The 16,199-nt window shown below is 48.0% G+C and overlaps 1 protein-coding gene across 17 annotated transcripts in view; it reads right to left on the reverse strand.

The window, feature by feature from the left end:
- Nucleotides 1-240: 240 nt before the first annotated feature.
- The window catches only part of Glb1l2 (galactosidase, beta 1-like 2), a 51,310-nt gene continuing 35,351 nt past the window's right edge, over nt 241-16,199 (reverse strand). For 9 of the 17 annotated variants that reach the window (XM_087563457.1, XM_087563450.1, XM_087563452.1 and 6 more), the window contains 12 exons: nt 11,513-11,583; nt 9,067-9,151; nt 7,776-7,913; nt 7,124-7,204; nt 6,523-6,629; nt 5,821-5,961; nt 5,517-5,588; nt 5,199-5,277; nt 4,138-4,225; nt 3,746-3,857; nt 3,259-3,375; nt 1,132-2,967 (listed from right to left, as the gene is read on the reverse strand). In XM_087563457.1, coding sequence (XP_087419583.1) covers nt 2,881-2,967; nt 3,259-3,375; nt 3,746-3,857; nt 4,138-4,225; nt 5,199-5,277; nt 5,517-5,588; nt 5,821-5,961; nt 6,523-6,629; nt 7,124-7,204; nt 7,776-7,913; nt 9,067-9,151; nt 11,513-11,583 — 1,178 coding nt within the window. In that variant the 3' untranslated portion in view covers nt 1,132-2,880. 17 annotated transcript variants of the gene reach the window in all.

Here is a 16,199-nt window from a genome sequence, read left to right on the forward strand (position 1 = left end):
TTCTACTCCAGTGAAATTAGAGTCCACTGATGCAACTGGCCTCCGAGTAGAGCCACTTTGCTTCCAGTGCTGAGGACAAATGGGCCAAGCTAGGGGGGCTGGGGAGGCAGCCCCTGCAATGTACCAGGTAGAAGACGAAGGTGGATTGGATGAGGGCAGGGCGAAGCGGCTGCACTCCAGGCTTTAGAGGTTGTGTGTGGAACGAAGAGACAAGAACCGGAATCATCTGGGACACACAACGGAATTTCCACTTGTTTTTACTCGACAGAGTGCAGTAGAGGTCACATGAGGGAAAGCGAAGTTCTACTTCTGACCTCGTCACATACATGCAACAGATAGTGAGGGCCAGCTGTCTGTGTTCCTGCCGTGAGGCTGGGGACAGACACTGGAGGGTGCTGGTGTCAAGATCCCACAGGTGTGGTCCCACACAGTGAGGAGACAAAAATGAGAAGGAGGAGCGAGCAGAGTCTCAGAGCAATTGGGTGTTGGTGCAAGAACTCTGGAGGGGCTGAGATCACGTATGTGGTTCACAGGACCGGGAAGAACTAGTCGATGCTGGAGAGCTAAGGTCGGCTGCACATGCTAAGGAGGTAGAGAAAAATGTTGCTACAGAAAGACCTTATCTGGATACATAGCTAATCGTGTATGCATAAAACCGACTCGGAGGCTTCTTCCTCCCTTACAGCAGGATGCGATGTAAGATTCCTCTATATTCCGATTGCTGTCACACTTCCCAGCACAGCCCTGCTTAATTCAGCTTTGCTCTTATGTAATGCAAGACAAAGTGACAATGTGACACTGCTCTCTGGCTCTGGCTCTGCTCTGGTAGCCCCGCACTCCTCCGTATCTTGGCTGGATGCTTGATATTTCAAGCATCTCAGAAGGAACCAGCAAGAGCGGGTAAAGCTGGGGGCTTGGTGGCTCTTGTTCTTTAGGGATCACCTACAAGCTTCACTTTGCAAAGCTTCCTTGGAGGGTGAGGAGGATAGCTCAGTGGGTGAAGGCGCTTTCCACCAACCCTGACCATCTGAGGACTCAAAGAGAGAACAAACCCCCACAGGCTGCCCTCTGAATGGTCACACGTCCCATCATGGCTCTCATACGCCTAACTTCCCCAGACGCAAAAGCAAGAAACTTATCACATAATTTTATTTTAAAACTTTAAGACAAATAAAGGGCTTTAAAAAAAAAAAGCTTCCTTTGAGTTGGGCATGATGGTAGAGAAGTTGCAAGGCTAAGGCAAGAGAAACAAAAGATCAAGGCGGGGCTACATAATATGACCCCATCTGAGAGAATATGAGAGAGAGAGAGAGAGAGAGAGAGAGAGAGAGAGAGAGAGAGAGAGAGAGAGAGAGAGAGATGGACAGATAGACAGACAGACAGAAAACCTCGATTTCGCAGACCCAGTGGGACATGGGCTGTTCCGCTATGACCACTTGCGGATACATTAGCTGGGAGCTTAGCTCGGTGGCTGCAGTAGCCCTGACTACAGTGTCCCTGGTCATACTCAGGAAGCTGGCCTGTCAGTCTGCAAGGCTCTCTGTTTGCCTGCTCTTGCCTAACCCATCTTCGCTAGGCTTCTGTGTGGGCACTATGCTCACGGATGTGTGTTATTTGATTTTCACTATTACTGAAGACAATCGGCTTGGAGCAGTACATGTCAGATGTAATTTATGAAGAAAAACTATCCCCTATAGCTAACTTATATATTGTGGTTTAGCTTTCTAGAAAGTTCTTACTCTTAACCACCAGCATGAGATTGGACTGCTCTTAGTGCAATGACATTTCAAGGAGAAGGAAAATCAGGAAAGGTGGTAAGAAGCCAGTGGCATGTGCCACCTGCCAGCTGGGTACCATCAGTATCTGGATCCCTAAAGGTCACTTTCTGCCATGGCTGAGAATGGTACAGAGAAGCTGGAGACCCCACAAAGAAGGTTTGCTTCAAGTGTATTGCAGTTTAGAATGGCAAGACCACACCAAGCCATTGCACTTGATTCCTTGAACAAGAGCCTTCAGTCTGGACTGTGTGTGACAGAAGGCTGCCTTTCCTCCTCCCTGCTGTTTGGTCAGGAAGGGGAAGACGAGTGTTCAAAGAAACCAGCTGAGCTGAAAACAAGGACGGTGCTAGACCTGTGTGCTCTAGCTAACCCCAGATTCTACTGCAGTCGGGCATAGCTGCCCAGCACCACCTCGCTGGGTCTTCTGCCATTCCCTTCCTGAGAGCATGGATGTGAGGTGGTTTCTGCTGAAGTGCCCAGCTCTAACATGCTGGATTGAACATGCCTGTTTCTCTTAGGCTCAGTTTATCAACTGATTAATGTAATAAGAGACAGAGAGAACAGGAAAAGACTTCTTCCAGATCCCCAGAACTGGCAGGTGCAAAGTCAAAAAAATAAAGTTGACTCAAATAAGACCCCTTTTCTCTTGGCTCTACAAACAATGACAAACCCACAAATTCAGGAGCACAAAGAAGCTGTCTAGGGTGTGACCACACCCTGCTGGGAATGTTCAAAAAGCCTACCTAGAACCAGCAGGCTGGCCAGTGAGGCTTTCACTTCCAGAAGAGGGCAGTGCCCACCCGCCTCAGCACCTTCTTTGAAGGTGATATAACTAACTACATACTCTGTGGCCGCTCTGTGGCCTCCCCTGGAAGATCAGGGGAGCAGAAAATGCCCGTCCACAAAACCAGAAGAGAAGACATCTCACTCTGAGTGTATCCCAGACAGCGCTACCCCATCTTCTCTTAGGCTTAGGCATAGAATTTTGGCCTGAGTTGAATATAGCCCTTCATTCCCTGAGGTTGCTAGTTACGATGACTTCTCCTGCAGGACAGGAAGGAAGGAAGCTGCCAGCCATAGCAGGGGCTGCAGGGGCTGCTGTTCAGTTAACATACTGGTTCCTGCCCAGGTGGGGGATATCAGTAGACTGTACCATGGAGCCTGCCATTGTCTCTTCGAAAATGATAACCTGTGGGAAACAAGCGCTGGGCTGTGAGGTCTGCCCTGTAGGCAGATGGGAGAGCTGTGGGATAGCAGGATTGGAAGGGTGGGTGTGGAACGCAGTTGGAAGGAGGTGGTAGGGGCGAATAGAGACTTGTCACTCACTAATGGAAGGAGAAGAATAGGGTAGCTGAAATACCCACCCTCTCCTACTTCCTGGTCAAGCATTTCAGAGGCCGAGAAGCAACTTGATAGCAGGAGAAGCAGGGATGAGAAAAGAGTTTCAAGGAAAAAGGAGGGGGTCTACAAATATTCCCACCTTGTTGAGTCCTTTGTCCAGCCAGACACCGGGGAGGTAGAGAGTCTCCTGAGGTCCTACATTCCAGTAGCGTCCAAGGTTGTGATCATTGACGAGCACAACCCCCTTCACCCAGCCCTTCAAATAAAACAGGGAAGGCCTCGCTTTACCACGGGAGCCCCAAAGTGAGAAACAGACCATGTTCCTGAGAGACCAAAGCGAACCAACATTAGACATCCATGAAGGTCAACCCAGTCCACTGCTGTGCCTCGTAGGCAGGGTAATCGACCTCAGGCCGTCCACAGGAACCCACACACTGAGAAGCACTGCAAGGTGCCTCAGCTCTGAGCCCACTCTGACAGACAAGTCACAGGATCCTATCATGTGGGGCAATACAGAAAGACATGGAGGTTTCTGGCCCAGGTGTTACAGAAAACTCTATCCAAGTCAGCTTGGCTCAGAGCCCTAAGAAAATGAGAGGACAGGAGAAGAAAGGAGTCCTACAAACCTCCAACTTCAGAAATGTGTCAGAAGGGTAAATGCCAACTGACAAGGTGCCCAGGAAGAAAGCGGGAAAGGTAATTTCTTTGGGTACGACACTCCACTTGTCCATGTCGAACCTAAGGACAGGATGTAAGAAGAAAAAGGAGGGAAGGACCATCTCACATGTCCTTCCTAAGGCACATCCCTACCCCCAACAAGGCCCCAAGGCCACCCACTCCCAACCAGGTCATAGGATGGCAGCAAGGCAGCAGGATGGGTGGCATTTCCCAGTTTGTAAACATGGGTTCCAGTGCTGGTCCTACCCTCACCTTAGGTAGGTCCCTGGGAGGCCAGGGCATTCCTGCCTCTTGCTACCTATTAGCTATAACCTCATATACCAGACTCATAGGGACTCACCTCTGAAAGAACTGCTTTGTCATATCCAGGCTGTAGATTTTGAAGTTTTTCAGGGGTTTATTATTCAGATAGAGATTTCCAATTAAACCTAGGGAGAGTGGGCAAAGAGAGATGATAAAGCCCCAAATCAGGAGACAGGTGACACAGATGCAGCCAGGGCAAGGATCTTTCCTAAAGCATGTGCAGCCTAAGGTAGTCTGCATTTGGACTAAAGCCTCCCTGGAGATGTCAAAATTTGTAGAGAGAGATAAGACCACTGTTGGTCTAGCCATAGAATTTGTCATGAAGAACAGGACATCCAAGGACAGTGACAGAGCTGATATGTCAGTGTGTAACATCTGGTGTCTGGCCTCTTTCTAGGGAGAGCTGTATTTGGCTAAGTGGTAACAAAGAGCCTAACTTTATGGTATTATGAGGGTATTGGACTAAGAGCCCTGGTCACTCAGCAAGGAGCTTGCCATTCACTGTAAGATTAAAGATAGGTTTAAAGACATCTGCATGGCGAGAAGGCAGCAACAGCATGCAGCTTTCTCACTGCGTGTCTGGCTTGCCCCTGGGCCCAGGAGCATTGTCTATTCCCTCAGTTTTCCTGAGGGAGATGAAGAACAGGAATTCAGTGTGAAGACCCAAGAAGGCAGGGGTCCAATACTCTTCCACAGACTCTAAGATATTCCCATTCCTTGCTCCTTACTCACAACCCTAAAAGCAGAGAGGCCCACTCCGACCGAAGTAAATTTCAGTAGAAAGAAAGATGAAGAGGGCATCTCAGGGCTTATGGAAATTTCTCCAGGGGCACAAGCACCACACAGTTCTAAAGCACTAAAGGGAAAGTGGCCAAACCATCCTGACCCATTAGCCAGGATTTATATGTAGATAAACCGGGCACCATCGCCCTTCAGTAAGCCTCCAGTGGGTCCCCAATATCCACCTCCCTGCAATAGGCCCCCATAAGCCACCTCCCTAAGTGGGCCCCAGTGGCCTATTAATGTACCCGGTGGCGAGCAGATAGACAAGTCTGAAGAGTGGTGACGGCTTCTCTCCTGGTCAGTACTAGGACCCACCTTTGCGCTGGCTGTCAATGTTATTTCCGTAGTTGACTCGCCCACGATTCTCCACCAAGATCCTCAGTATTGTGTAACCCTGCCAGGAACATAGTGGCCAGTTATCGCCACCTGATAACTCAGTTACAGCTGGGAATCTGTGTTCCCAGCCATTTCCTATGTGCTAAGAATGGGAGTAAGAATCCCCAACTGGTCAGAAAGCTATCTGTGCCCTTATCTTTCCAATTTTTAATTAAGGAATCTCCTGGCTTCCTGGTCTTCCTCCTTTGACTCCTACCAAGTTCCCCAGCCATCACCCAGATCCCTGGGATAACAAACCTGGGTCAAGGGGATAGTGATCTTCGTTGTCGTATAGTCCAAGAATCCTATGGACACTCTGTTCAAAAAGACCTGCCAAAGTGAGCAGACGAAAACCATGGTGAACAGGAGGAAGAGCCTCTGCTAAACAAGAAAACGAATAAGGTGCTTGGCAGGCACAGAGGAAAGTGAACACTGCCATTATAATGGAAAGATCTTGTGATCTGCACACTGCTGACAACTGATCCTGAAGGCAGAAAATAACGTGTGTCCAGTCATGCCCGGTCACCACAAAGTCCCAGGAGTTCTGAGGAGATGCTCCTACCTGTCCTCTGTCACGCACAAGGCCACTGAGGACGCCAGATGAAAAGATGGTGGTCTCATAGAGGACATACCCAAAGGCCTGCCCATTACCATTGTTTACCGGCAGGTTCTCCATGTTGATGGGTATCTCAGATGTGATTGGCTACATAAGAAGACACATGAAGGCACAAGAGTCAAGCAGCTCCTACTTCTAAGTTTTCACTTAGAACAGCAAGGATATCAGGGACAGCATGCAAGGATGCTCTAGCCTCTTCTGTATCCCACCTTCTTACTAGCTTAAACTAATGACTCCTCAGAGGCATTAAATAAGGACAACAGGAAAAGGGAGAATTCACTAGAGTCCTACAGTCTACCAGAATCCTGAAGCCACCATCATGTCATGAAATCTTAAGCCAGCATCACAACAGAATGAACTATAGCAGGTTTCTGCTTTCCTCTCCACAGAAGGATCACCCCTTCCTCTGCTCCTCACCCTATCCATAACCTACAGAAAGGCCTGATGCTAAAGGGGAGACACCAGGCTGAAGCCCTTCTATTCTTTCCCAGTTCCCACTGCAGTACCAGTGTATTCTCTTCACCCAGTTCTCTGGTTGGGTAGAGCCCTCAATGCCACTTGGTTTGCTCATCCAAGAACACCACTGGGAACATTCTTGGGTGCTGTCTGCTTAGTAACTCTCCCTGAGGCCCAGCCTGTAGCACTTACCTTATCCATGTACAGGAGAGCGTCCCACAGTGACAGGTAGAAAGATGGAGTCACTGGCTCATAGACCATCTTAGCAGTAAGCTCAGGTGGAGGAGGTGGAGGGACGCCTGAAACAGGAACCAGGGCCCTCCCTTAAAGATTCAATCGCCATTACCGCCGCCAGCCTCAGACCCACAGTCCCATGTGCCCCTGTCATCCTGGCACCAAGATCAACCACAGGCTCTACTCAGAGCTTAAATTACTCTAGAGCATGAGGCCTGGGCAAGAGCAGGGCTTAGCTGTGCTTTCTAGAAGGCATAAATAGACTTAGCATGAGTCAAGTACAAAAGGCACAGAATGATGACAATAAGCTCTCAAGCCTACTTTATCTACAAGATTGGCTTTATTATTTGCTTATTTACTTATTTATTTTTGGCAGTGGGGTGGGTGGAATACAGGGCCTTATGCACACACTGAGATACGTTTCACAGCAGTCTAGGACATTCTTGAATATGGGTTAGCTAGAGTTGAGGTAGGATAGGAGGAAGACAGCAAAAACTCCAAGGGCTCATAGCAAAAGCACGAGCCCAAGTGGATGCTTGAATCTGTTCCTTGTTTGTACCTGAGAAGGTTCCAAAGAGTTCTCGAAGCTTGGTGTATTTGGCAGTGTAATCTCCAGCCTCTGTCAATATAGCATCGTAGTCTGCAAGACACCCATGGACCCTTTAGGCACTCCTGTCCCCAGAACAAAGAGATAAAGAAAAGAAAAAGAAGGAGGAGGAGGAACTTGGAAGGGAGGAACAGAGTTCTCAGACCAGCAATGTTAAAGAGAAATGCCTTTAGTATAAACCATGCAGTCAAGCTAAGGTAGGTACTAAGTACTACAAAAGTTCCTATGAGCACAGCATGATACTCTAGTTTTACTGCAAGTAGATATAATGGAACATCTCTTCTACTCCCTGAGAACTCTCAGTCAGAGGGCCAAGATCACACCTTCCCAAGGGTCTGAGAGAGAGGAAGTCTATCCCCATCCTTCGCACTCTAGATTTGCCTCCCCTCCCTTGCTTCTCCAAACAGCTCTCTCATCAGAACAAGCTGTTCACAGGCACCCACGGCTCCGGAAGTTTAAAGGTGACAGTCAAAGTCTCTATCTTCCCTGGATATTATGTAGCTAAAGACATGACAGGACCGAGAAACTGTCTCTAAAGAATTCTCCATCAGAAGTACCAGCCCTACCAACACTGGAGAGGACTGGGAGAACTGTTGGTACTTGCCATAGCTGGTAACATCAGCCTTGTAGTCACCAAAATGCATGGCTCCATTTATGAAGCCAAAATTTGTGCCTCCATGGAACATGTACAGGTTGATGGAGGAGCCGTCTTTGATGATGGCAGACACTGTTTGCAGGACCTCTTCAAGGAGAGAGCAATGGATGTTTACAGTGAGTCAAAGCCTAAGGAAAGCCCCAACTAGGCCCCTTGTTCCCAATCCCCACCAGGTCACTCATCACTGGGTCATTCAGCTTTCTCTGGACAATCTGTAGCCAGTAGGCTATTTCCATCCTACCAGATAGCACGTTTCCTCGTGGCTATTCTGTCCCAAGAAAATGTAACAAAGCTAGGACCCCATTACACAACAATCCTGCCTGTGTCCCTAATTCCTCCCTTAACTCAAAAACAAATCAACAATATGCAAAGAGAATATCAGATAACAAAACAAAAGGTCAATTAATATATATTGAGTGGTATATCCAATAAATGTAAACTTAATACTGACCTAGTGAACTGGCAAATTTAAAATTTTTTATTTTACTGCTTGGTACTGATGAATCTGCAGGAAATGAGCATTCGCATTTCATAGCTGCCAGTAGGCTGCTACAGTCTCTACAGTCTTTCTGAGGGACAGTGGTAAATACATACATTAAAGCTGTATTGGTGCAGCAATTTATTCCTTATCATAAGAAAATACATCCCAACAAAACTTCAAGGATGCTTGTTTAAGTGGTATTCAATTAACCAAAGCCAAACTAAGCAACCACTGAAGAACTGGGTTACTAAATGGTGGTTTAGTCACTGATAGGAAGGAGCTCTTCAAATTCTTTAAGACAGTGATGTCTGATTACATCAAGCATTCCTACGTTCAATAGTATAGGATGGTGTGTGTGTGTGTGTGTGTGTGTGTGTGTGTGTGTTGTACATGTGTGAAGATCTGATCAGTCTGTCTCTAGCTTTATCTGCATTAGATGGAGATATACTAATTGCTACCTGAACTGTTAAATATATCAGAATGCTTGTTCTGGACTCAGGGACTTTTATTTCCTTCTTTAAATTTTCTTACATATCCAAGATATCTACAATGCTCATATATTACTTGTCACACAGAAAAGCAAAGAAGAAAGCCCTATTGTTTCAAGTGTCAAGTCTGAAATACCAAGAGCTGAGTCTGAATACAAATGATCCTGGGAGCTCAGGATCCTACAACTCCAAACACAATGCCAGGGGATGCAGACCACGGTCCTATGGAGTGCCAACATACATATTAGTATGGGCAAAGTAAAACACTTACCAGAGGAATCCAAGATGTTGTGGGAGCCACCCCACGAGTCAAACCACCCTGTCCAGTACTCCATCACCATCTTGGGTTGAATCCCCTGGGTACCACAAAATGAAAATTAGGCAAGCAGGCTGATCAAAAGGGAAAGGTGACACCACTGTTGACCAGAACCCTGTATCTTTGCCCTCTGTGGCCATGTACCCCTTGCCTGAGAGGCATGAAGGCGCCCAGCATGGATCACTGACCACATGTGCCCTCACCACCTGCTAGAAAGATGTTTACCAGTTGAAGTAGTTTACCAGAGTTGATGTTTAACGTGCTTTTGATGGTGCATATGACAGGTACCAGCAAGAAAACAAAAGCATCTGCTCAAACTAAGCTTTCATCAGAACAGCCTCTCTCGGGGCTTTCCTTACGTCAGAAACTGCATACAATGCAACAGAACATGTTCCAGAGAGATGGGGCACACTTAGTGATTCACGGCATAGAAAGTACCAACTATCCCCGGGGAAAAGCCAACATAGCAACAAGATATCTTTAGCAAGATGGTAGCTTTGTTTTTCTTTACATCCCCAAATATGCCATACTATACACATATCTAGTCACCCAAAAGGGAGAAGCCCCAAAACCTCTAGGGCCAACAGTGGGCTTATTTGCTTAAGAGTTCTTATGACGTGGAGAACAGAAAGTGAACGGCCAGCATGGACCAAGCTGTCTTCCTGCAGAACCCCAAAATGCCCATCTTCTGAGTACTTTATCCACTTTCTACCTATCTCCTTGACTATGGATAGCAGTAACAGTAGCTAGCACTCATGCTCACTCGGAGAATTAGATGAAAGGCTGCATATAAACTTCTGATATACAGGAATTACTCAAAAATCTCTAGCATGAGTTATCTTTCTCACTGAGCACATATTTAAGGATTACTGGATACCCCAAAATTAACCAGTGATAGGGTCTATAGTGTCTATTCAATGAAGCCCTTCAGACAAAACCACTCCTTTAAATAAAGGCAGATGTCATAGACCATTCAAGAAAATACTTCAGCAGCACCATTCTGCTGGTGACAGCTAGCCTAATAGCACTGACAAGGGCAAGTTGTCTGGAGATCAACAGCAGATGCCCTTTCTCTCACCAGTAAGGTGAGGTGCTCTTCAAACACTGCCTTATGCAAGACAACATCCTCAATATACCTACACAACTAAAGGCAAATCAGAAACCCTGAGGAGCCAAGCAGTGTCTCCACAGGCTCACAATAGGGTGGCCAAGTGGGTACTGAGCAGCTCTCAGCACCCGCACTTCCCTTAGCATCACTCAATTGCCACTCTATATAGTCACTTTGAGACCATATATCATGAGCCTCTCTTCCCAAGTAGATTACAGACAGCACAGGACAGAGGTCCTGGGATCAGTCGTGAGGTAAGACAGACCAGACACTTCTATAGACAGAGAATAGACCTAGGATAATACTGAAAGAAATGAGATGAGAAGAGAGGGTTCCATCACATGTATATGCACAATCCCTCCCTCTGGGGAGTCTACCAGAGATCAGATCCGCCCTCCTCCTGCGAGCCTTCCCACCTGTCCTGGCCACCATCTACACTGCAAGAGTAGCCACGCCACACACATATACTCACCTCACAGGGTACTACCCTGATGACTTCATGAGTATACCTGTGGATATCATCCCTAGTTTGAAAGGCCAATAGCTGGAACAAGCAATCTACTCAGTGGAGCACGAGTAGTCCCGCACCCCTGGCTCAGTATCCCCACAGGCCTCAATGCACTGTCAATAGACCCTTGTCAGTTCCCCTCGAGGCTGAGGACCACGGCAGGCATGCAATTAGTGGGGGCAACCTGGGGGCACTCACACCTTTCAGTAAGCCCAACTGAGATGAGCTATCTTTCTGTACATGAGATATAACGCAGCCTCAGTCACATCTGTTTGTTTAAAGAGACACATAAACTAGAGACATCCACTGGAATAGGACTGTGTAACCATCAGTCTGACGAAGGTGAGATACACCTACAAACCTCTCTCATTTACTGACCTGGAATCAACCAGGCTTCCTGTCTTATGGATAACAGAATCGTGTCTAATGCCAATGAAGCCTTAAAGGTTAAGGCCAGATGATTTCTATAGTAAACAGAGAGATCTTTCTCTCTCAATATCTCAAAGAAATTCTGGGGCTTGCAGAGACCATAAAAGCCAAAAGCTTCAAAAGGTGCCCTTCTCAAAAGAGTGCAACACTCTTGGATGGTGTCGGTCTATACAGCAAACTGTAGAGCAGGGTTTCTAAGCTGCTTCCCTCCCATCCATAAGGCATTGTGGATGAACGAAGAGACTGGGAGAGCTATGAGTCCTCTCCCCCACCACAGATCTCTTGGCACAGTGCAAGCATGTGGAATCCCTGCCCTCAAGCTAGAAGATACACAGCATCCCCTGGGCCAGACCTACCTGTATAGATAAGAGAATACTGTTTAGTGCCACCAGCTCCTGTTGTGACTGTAAGTTGATGGTGGCCAGCACTGGGAAGGCAATGGAGAAGGAAAAACAAAGACTTTCTCAATTACACAAATCTTTAATCCAACAGCATTAAAAAAAAAAAAGCTAGTGTAAACTTTGCTCCCCACCTCCCATTAGAAATTGGCTCTGGTGATGCCAAAAGACTGGCCTACATTCTTATTCTTAGAAACTCCATCTGGTTTTTACTGACTGTAATGTTTGCAGCCCGAGGAAAGTCTTATCTGAACTACTGTCCCAGGAACCAGAGCCTGCGCTCTACACTGTACCCAAGTGCAAGGGCCTTTGTATGCCAAGGGCAACAATGGTGTCGGTGAAGGCTCATGTCACATTTCTTGGTAAGGACTCACTGTCTTTGAAATTTGAAAATTTAACCAGTATTTCAGTTTTCCATAAGCAAACCACATGCTCAAGAAAAACGCTTTGATGGCTGATAGCCGTGACCCTGCCACAGCCATGGCCAGCTGCAGAACTTGATTCCAAGGACCCTAGCCTGCTTCCTGTCCATTTGAACGGCCAGTGCCAGATGATTGAGCTCGAGTAACGAAGGCAGGATGGCCAGCCTGGTATCGGGCCATGCTCGCCAGTGAAGAAAACAAAGATAAGGCTCTAGAGGCACAGAGACTTCCCTCGTGCTCCACGATCTGTGAGCTGAAGAGTAGGGTTGCAAACCCAGACCCCTCGACGCCAAGCCTGTGATGTCCCTGTCCTCCAGCAACCCACAGGGGAAGACCCAGACGCTCAAAGTCAACCCGATGCACGGGGCTAGCTGAACACAGACAGCTGTCATGTCAACCTGACGCCTCGTCAAACGCAAGAGTAAGAAGTAAGACGCAGAAGGGGTGTGAGCAAAGGCACAGTGCTGAGGGAACCCTGGGAAAGGGAAAGCCATGGAAAGACAGCAGGGGACAGGAGGGTAGATTTGGTTCTTTCTACTGGGTACCAAGTAAGTCCTTCCTCCACGCGGAAGGAAACCCCCTCCGGCCACAGACATCTTCCCAGTCTTATAGTCAAGCCTCCTCTGCACCAGAGTCATTCCTTCAGTGGGGTTCACATGCGCTAGGAAACAATCCTCTAGGAGCACAGGGGTGAGGGGTGGAGGGAAGACTAGAGGGGATCCCTGAGCACGGGGGCTTCTGCACAGTCCTCACATCTGTTCTTCCAGCACCTGTGCGAGAAGCCAGAGGCAGCTTCTATAGGTGGGTAAAAACAGCATTTCTAGACACTGACATGTGAGTTAACAATCCTCGTGGCTCTATTATTCCCACAGGGAAGGGCACCTGTTCACCTCCCCTACCAATCTTCAGAGTTTCATCTCCCTTCAAACACTGGGGAGAATAGTAGCAGGAAGTCAGGGCAGGCAGAACTAATAAAAGAAACAGATAAAATGTTTAAAAACACAGGAGGCATAGGAGCTTGGGAAGCCTCTGTTAAGATACTTGCTAAGAAAGAAGGGAGAGCTATGGCTGCGGACAGAAGTGAGGATGGGCTCTATGCATGATACATGCTTGTAGTCCCATCATGCCATGCAGGGAGCGGGGGGCAAAAGAATCATGAGTTTGAGAACAGCCTGAACAAAGCAAGAAAAGAGAAGGCGCAGGGGGTGGGGGGCAGGGCATCTGAGATGACAAGGAAACCGTGAGTCCACTCAAGGTGAGACTGGCTACCTCATTCTCATGCTGCAAAGCAGCACAGCCCACCCCACCCAGCAGTCCTACAGTCAAAATGCACAGCAGCACTGAACTGTGCTAGCAAGAAAGGGATGGTGTAAGAGACCAGGGGAACCCCAACCGTCCACTTCAGCGTCAGAGGGCAGCTTCGGAATCCTAGACCAATAGAGTTAGAGTTGCATGTGCAACTTGTATAGAAACAGGAAGGTTGGAGCTGGAAGAAAAGGTTACAGTTAGAGATAGCTGTTTCTGGGGAGTTGGATGAGGAGGAAGGTTTATTTCTTGATGTTTTTTTTATTATTAGCGTACTCATAGGCCATGTGACTAAATGTTTTAACTTTTTAAATTAAAAAAGAAATCATCATTTTAGGCAACAGTGGCCTCAAGGGCCCAAAGGTTGGAGCCTGCAGGATAGGATGGGTGCGAATGGACAGAGAGAGCATCTTCTAAGGCCTTTGTAGACTGCCTCATGCCCCATAGTCCCTTCAGCTGGGCCTTGGTAATAAACGTGAGTAGATGCTGCCACCTTGTGGAAGGAAGAGGAATCACTACTGATCTTTGTCACCTCCGAGGGGAACCAATGTCTTTTCATTCACCGACTTACAGGAGGGCTCAATCTCCCTGTGCACCAACCGCAGATGGGCACATGTTCAAACACAGGCCTCCTGAGACAGCCAGAGGCCCACAGAGCTCACTGCTGCTGTGAGGTAGAGACGTAAATTAAGCGGACTATTCCAAAGGTTAAAAAAGAAAATGGGGCCAGAAGAGTGGCCCAAGCCTTGCGAGGGAGTGCATGTTCTAGCAGGGTGCTCGGAGAAAGCCTCACTGTGAAGCTCCTTAAGGGTGTGGAATCCAAGGGTGTTCCGTGTGCTTGAAGAACAAAACAGGAACCAGGAGGGTAGAACAGAAGGGGGAAGAGACACCTGGAGGAGCGCTCAGTCGGTCACGTGTGTGGAGATGAGGCATGCTGCCAGGGTGTACTCCGGGTCATGTGCAGGGCTACGGGAGCGGGCAGTGGGGGAAGGCTGTGGGAGGGATGAGTGAAGGGGCATGTAGGGGTTGCTGCTGTGTGAGGAACCTGTGTGGCCATTCTCAGAGTGTGTGGGTCTCTCTTGTCTCTGAGGAGCACTTGGAAGCCAAGCAGTAGCTCAAGATGATCTGGGTTGTTCCCTTGGCTATTAGACATGGGGTCTTGCCATGTAGTCCTGGCTGGCCTGGAATCATGTAACTCAGGCTGGTCTCAAACTCACGGCCCTCCTGCCACACTTCCTTAGTGCTGGGATTGCAGGGGTGTGCCCCAGGTCCGACTCCAGGGTTACATTCTTAAACCTGGGCACAGGCTGCTGGAGGGGTCAGTGAAGCAAGAGAAGTCAATGGGATCATTTTGACCTCGCAGGTGGGAAGGGTGGGAACGGTGAGGCAGCACCGTTCCATTGGAGTTCCAGATATATTTTAAAGAGAAAAGTAAAGGCAGGAAGTGCCTAGCCTCAAAGAGACTTGAAGCGCCAGAGTAGAAGGAATACTGGGGGATGGGGAGGGTCCTGCCCAGAGGAGGAGGAGGAGGATGGGGGAAGGATTGTGGGAGGGAATGACCAGGAGGGGGGCAGTAAAGGGGTTGTAAAGTGAATAAGTGAAAAACTATTAAATTATAATTAAAATGTTTTTAAGACCGGAAGTCCCACACCCGCGGATCCCGGCCCATAGCAGCTCTCTGCTCCCAGACCCTGTGGGAAAGAGACCTCACCGCCTGGTCAGGTGGGCACTCCTGAGGCTGCAGAGCAGAAGAGACCACCAACACTGCCCACCCCTGCCCACATCCCTGGCCCAAGAGGAAACTGTATAAGGCCTCTGGGCTCCCGTGAGGGAGGGCCCAGGAGCGGCAGGACCCCTGCCTGAGACACCGCTGGAACCTGAGGGAAACAGACTGATAAACAGTTCTCTGCACCCAAATCCCGTGGGAGGGAGAGCTGAACCTTCAGAGAGGCAGACAAGCCTGGGAAACCAGAAGAGACTGCTCTCTGTACATACATCTCGGACGCCAGAGGAAAACACCAAAGGCCATCTGGAACCCTGGTGCACTGAAGCTCCTGGAAGGGGTGGCACAGGTCTTCCTGGTTGCTGCCGCCACAGAGAGCCCTTGGGCAGCACCCCGCCTGGTGAACTCAAGACACAGGCCCACAGGAACAGCTGAAGACCTGTAGAGAGGAAAAACTACACACCCGAAAGCAGAACACTCTGTCCCCATAACTGACTGAAAGAGAGGAAAACAGGTCTACAGCACTCCTGACACACAGGCTTATAGGACAGTCTAGCCACTGTCAGAAATAGCAGAACAAAGTAACACTAGAGATAATCTGATGGCGAGAGGCAAGCGCAGGAACCCAAGCAACAGAAACCAAGACTACATGGCATCATCGGAGCCCAATTCTCCCACCAAAACAAACATGGAATATCCAAACACACCAGAAAAGCAAGATCTAGTTTCAAAATCCTATTTGATCATGATGCTGGAGGACTTCAAGAAAGACGTGAAGAACTCCCTTAGAGAACAAGTAGAAGCCTAAGAGAGGAATCGCAAAAATCCCTGAAAGAATTCCAGGAAAACACAATCAAACAGTTGAAGGAATTAAAAATGGAAATAGAAGCAATCAAGAAAGAACACATGGAAACAACCCTGGATATAGAAAACCAAAGGAAGAGACAAGGAGCCGTAGATACAAGCTTCACCAACAGAATACAAGAGATGGAAGAGAGAATCTCAGGAGCAGAAGATTCCATAGAAATCATTGACTCAACTGTCAAAGATAATGTAAAGCGGAAAAAGCTACTGGTCCAAAACATACAGGAAATCCAGGACTCAATGAGAAGATCAAACCTAAGGATAATAGGTATAGAAGAGAGTGAAGACTCCCAGCTCAAAGGACCAGTAAATATCTTCAACAAAATCATAG

The sequence above is a fragment of the Rattus norvegicus genome, chromosome 8 (genome assembly GCF_021556685.1).
Source record: "Rattus norvegicus strain SHRSP/BbbUtx chromosome 8, alternate assembly SHRSP_T2T, whole genome shotgun sequence".
Taxonomy (NCBI): domain Eukaryota; kingdom Metazoa; phylum Chordata; class Mammalia; order Rodentia; family Muridae; genus Rattus; species Rattus norvegicus.